A 4740-nucleotide genomic window follows, 5' to 3' on the forward strand; every position below is an offset into this window, starting at 1 on the left:
AGGACTAGGAAAACGTTTACAAACTTTTGTTCTCATTTATTTAAGAGTAGGGAACAGAATTTGGCTTCTTAATAGAAATTATACAGTTATGTCATGGCCAGATCCTATGACAGCACAGTGCGGTTAGATGACCACTATACATACATTTATGATGTATGAAGGTTGTGTCTTACCTTTGTAATCATGTATGTGAATTACAGGGCAGATCTCTGCTTAGAGAAAGCTGGCACTATTAACTGCTTTGTCAGAAGTAACAGGAGGTCTGCTATGCTTGGCGCATACCATCACATGGGCAATGCTATCTTTAGCAAAAGACATGTTAGCTCCTTCACAGCACAGATTCATACAGAAACCCATCAGGAAGAGAAAGACACAGCGGCCTTCAGATACCTATGCTTTTTATCGGATGTTATAATGGCCACACTTCGTATTATCGTAGATGGGACGGTTTTTACCGCAGACAAGGAATTGTTGATAAGGCACAGTGAATATTTTCGTGCTCTCTTCCAGTCTGGAATGCGGGAGAGTTCCCAAGATGAAATCCAATTATGCAATTTAGGTGCAATGGGCTTCTTGATAACATTAAGGATATTGGAAGGTGAGAGGCCTCTCTTGAGCTGTGACGAAATCTTGGAAGCTGTGGAGTGTGCAGCCTTCTTACAGGTGGAACTTCTTATGAAGCATTTGGTCAATCTGATTGACTCTGACAATTGTCTGGTACTGTTTGAAGCAGCTGCCACCTATGGACTGCTAGACCTGTTCCATGAAGCTGCCCTGTACATCAGAGATATTTATGAGCTTTTGGAAAAAGAGATACAGTGCTTGCCCAAAGACCTCATTCAATACATTGAGTCTCTTATGCCCAGCACTTTTGTTGCAGTGGGTGCTCACACTCCTACCACAGAGTTCCTTGAAGATTCATCAAGAACAATGTGCTTCTTAAATGAGAAAGATAATCAATGGGTGAGTCTTGGGTGTATCCCAGAAAATGCCAGCACATTTCTGGCTGGTGTTACCACTCTAAACAATAAAGTTTTCATTGTGGGTGGAGCTCGAGGAGCAAACAAGCAAGTAGTGGAGAAAAGCTTCTGTTACAATGCAGACAACCACACCTGGAGTGAGTTTGCCTGCCCACATCAGCTCCGCTATGAAGTGACACTAGTAGGACATGAAGGATATTTATACGCTTTTGGAGGGGAGTATGAGAGGGTTCCTGTCGCTTATGTGGAGAAATATTCTTTATCCTCCCAGATTTGGACCTTTGGGAAGGAGTTACCACAACCTATGGCAGGTCCTCCTGCTACAAAGGCCATGGGAAGAATTTTCGTCTCCCTCTGGAAGCCACAAGATACAACTATAATTTATGAATATGAAACTGACAAAGATGAGCTAATACCTATCTCGTCAATAAGGCGACCCCAGAGCTATGGTCACTGCATGGTGGGACACAGAGATAACCTGTACATCATGAGAAATGGCCCATCTGATGACTTTTTGCGTTGCACAATTGAGAACTTTAACCTCAGCACTCAGCAGTGGACAACCCTCTCTGGACAATATGTCAACAGCAAAGGAGCCCTTTTCACTGCTGTTATCCGAGGAGACACCGTCTTTACTCTCAACAGGGTGATGACCTTGCTCTACAATATCGATACTTGCACCTGGAAGCCCATGAAAGAGAAGTGTGGATTCAATAAAGGAGGGTCTATGCATGCATTCTTCCTGAGAATTCCTACCAAGACAAAGCTAATGGCCTGCAAATTGTACAAGAATCCTTACCAGAGCTATTCATAATTGTTTCTAGGGGTCTTATTTTATACGTTATCACATTCTTAAATACAATGTTTCTTAAGTTTGGCATTATGATTCTTGTATTTGTCCAAAAGTAATATTAAGGGCAGAATGTATAAAAATAGCCTCTCTGTAAGACATTTCTATAGTGTCACTATGTATAAGCATACAGCTTTCAAAGTAATACAGTGCTATTTTTTCTTTTTTAATTGTATAGATTTATTTTATGTATTTATTTTACTCACCTATATAGCGCTGACATATTCCATAGTGCTTTAAACACATTATTTAGCATATATCCCCTGTTACATTTTGAGGTCTCAGTCTCCTTATTGCCTAGCATTAGTTATATTACAGTAGGAAAGAGGTACATCTAATTAAAAATACCCTAGTATTTTACAGCATTATTCTCCTCCAACTTGTGGCTAGTCACCAGTACAAACGTACAACTTCCAGCACACCGGGAGGGCTGTAGACTGGCTGAGCATTGTGGGAATAATGTTTTAAAACAGATGGAGATTCTGGAAAATTATGTTGTATATGTAATGTACATATTAGTGCAATCAATGATTTAGTAATACATATAGTACAGCAGATACTCTATTGCATCAGTGCCTATTGTCTATGTATAGTTTCCCGCATGGTAGACCAACCCATCACAGATTATGCCAAAAAGTGTAGACTCCCAAATGGACCTCATTATATTCAATAGGGTCTGTTCTGGCTCCATTCGGTACATTTCTGTGCAGTTTTGGGAATAAACTGTATATGTCTAAATTTTTCAAATTTCTGTATATATAATATGTTACATACATTGTGCTAATTACTTCACAAAGCCACATAGTTTGCATAATCACATAACCACATAGTAGTAATCTTGCATATTCATGTGTCTGCATAGATGCCACTATATATACTGTGTGTGTATATATACAGTACAGACCAAAAGTTTGGACATACCTTCTCATTCAAAGAGTTTTCTTTATTTTCATGACTATCAAAATTGTAGATTCACACTGAAGGCATCAAAACTATGAATTAACACATGTGGAATTATATACATAACAAACAAGTGTGAAACAACTGAAAATATGTCATATTCTAGGTTCTTCAAAGTAGCCACCTTTTGCTTTGATTACTGCTTTTGCACACTCTTGGCATTCTCTTGATGAGCTTCAAGAGGTAGTCCCCTGAAACGGTTTTCACTTCACAGGTGTGCCCTGTCAGGTTTAATAAGTGGGATTTCTTGCCTTATAAATGGGGTTGGGACCATCAGTTGCGTTGAGGAGAAGTCAGGTGGATACACAGCTGATAGTCCTACTGAATAGACTGTTAGAATTTGTATTATGGCAAGAAAAAAGCAGCTAAGTAAAGAAAAACGAGTGGCCATCATTACTTTAAGAAATGAAGGTCAGTCAGTCAGCCGAAAAATTGGGAAAACTTTGAAAGTAAGGGCTATTTGACCATGAAGGAGAGTGATGGGGTGCTGCGCCAGATGACCTGGCCTCCACAGTCACCAGACCTGAACCCAATCGAGATGGTTTGGGGTAAGCTGGACCGCAGAGTGAAGGCAAAAGGGCCAACAAGTGCTAAGCATCTCTGGGAACTCCTTCAAGACTGTTGGAAGACCATTTCAGGGGACTACCTCTTGAAGCTCATCAAGAGAATGCCAAGAGTGTGCAAACCAGTAATCAAAGCAAAAGGTGGCTACTTTGAAGAACCTAGAATATGACATATTTTCAGTTGTTTCACACTTGTTTGTTATGTATATAATTCCACATGTGTTAATTCATAGTTTTGATGCCTTCATAGTCATGAAAATAAAGAAAACTCTTTGAATGAGAAGGTGTGTCTAAACTTTTGGTCTGTACTGTATATATCTAAAAATTATATATACAGTATATATGCTGTCCAGTTAGGAAACCTCAATACATATAATTATTTCCCTAAAATCATCAAGGTTCTGTTCAAACTGCATCGCCAGCAGTGACATTTACCATATGCACCACATACATGAAATGAACTCATGAGCCCCCCATTCCCTGTTTGGTTGGTATAGGTCAGAGCTGCTGTTTATTTGCTGAATGAAATAGTGTAGCAGAGTGCTATTCTATCCAGGGGCATCCTGTAAAAATCATATCCATTAAAGGTGTATTCCATTTTTTTTTTTTATTTCTGTATATAATAGGACATTTTACAATTTTCAAATACACATGTGTTTAAAACTATACCTTTCTTATATCAAGTTGACCCCTATCTGCACAGTAGAATGGTATAGCCCATGAATCAGTTAGTCCTGTGTAATGCATCCTTGGCCTAACTGAAACATTGCATAAATCATGTGACACCCCACTGACATTCAGTAAGCAACAGTGTTACATGACATACTGTATATGTACTGGGTCAGCACATAGGATACTTCCATGGTATAACTACATAGGACTAATGGTGGTGGTATGTGTGTTTACATGGCTGCCTGTTTCCAGGTGATTTTGTTAAATGGCTGCCTGTCTCTAGGTGACTTTGTTAATAAAGTTACCTGCAAAAAAATAAAATAAAACATAACACATACAAGGAAGACAGGGAGAACAATGTTAGGGAGAGTTCACCTCATCGTTATTTTTCTGTTCTTCTGATCCGTCAGAAGAACAAAAAACAGATCCTGTAAAAACGGATCCTGTGCATCAGTTATGCACATTTGGCATCAGTTTGAGCCATTTCTGTATGAGATCTGTTGTTTTTAGACAGAAAAAAGTACTGCATGCAGTCTAAATAAACGGATCTCTAATGGAAATGGCTCAAACGGATGTGCATAACTAATGCACAGGATTCATTTTTTACAGGATACGTTTTTTCTTTTTTTTTTTCTGTTCTGACAGATCAGAAGAATGGAAAAATAATGGTGATGTGAACTCTCCTTTAGATGTACTTTGACACTAACAGATATGA

At 38.9% G+C, this 4740-nt stretch overlaps 1 protein-coding gene across 1 annotated transcript; it reads left to right on the forward strand.

Annotated features, from left to right (window-relative positions):
* The first annotated feature begins 331 nt into the window (after nucleotides 1–331).
* On the forward strand, nucleotides 332–2562 carry KBTBD13 (kelch repeat and BTB domain containing 13). Its single transcript, XM_040415780.1, has one exon. The coding sequence runs from the start codon at nucleotides 415–417 to the stop codon at nucleotides 1792–1794; it is 1380 nt and encodes a 459-aa protein (XP_040271714.1). The 5' UTR covers nucleotides 332–414; the 3' UTR covers nucleotides 1795–2562.
* Nucleotides 2563–4740: the final 2178 nt, after the last annotated feature.

The sequence above is a fragment of the Bufo bufo genome, chromosome 1, assembly GCF_905171765.1.
Source record: "Bufo bufo chromosome 1, aBufBuf1.1, whole genome shotgun sequence".
Lineage (NCBI taxonomy): Eukaryota > Metazoa > Chordata > Amphibia > Anura > Bufonidae > Bufo > Bufo bufo.

Excerpts from the sequence above, each read along its gene's own strand:
- KBTBD13 (XM_040415780.1), top strand. The coding sequence starts at position 415 with ATGGCCACACTTCGTATTATCGTAGATGGGACGGTTTTTACCGCAGAC.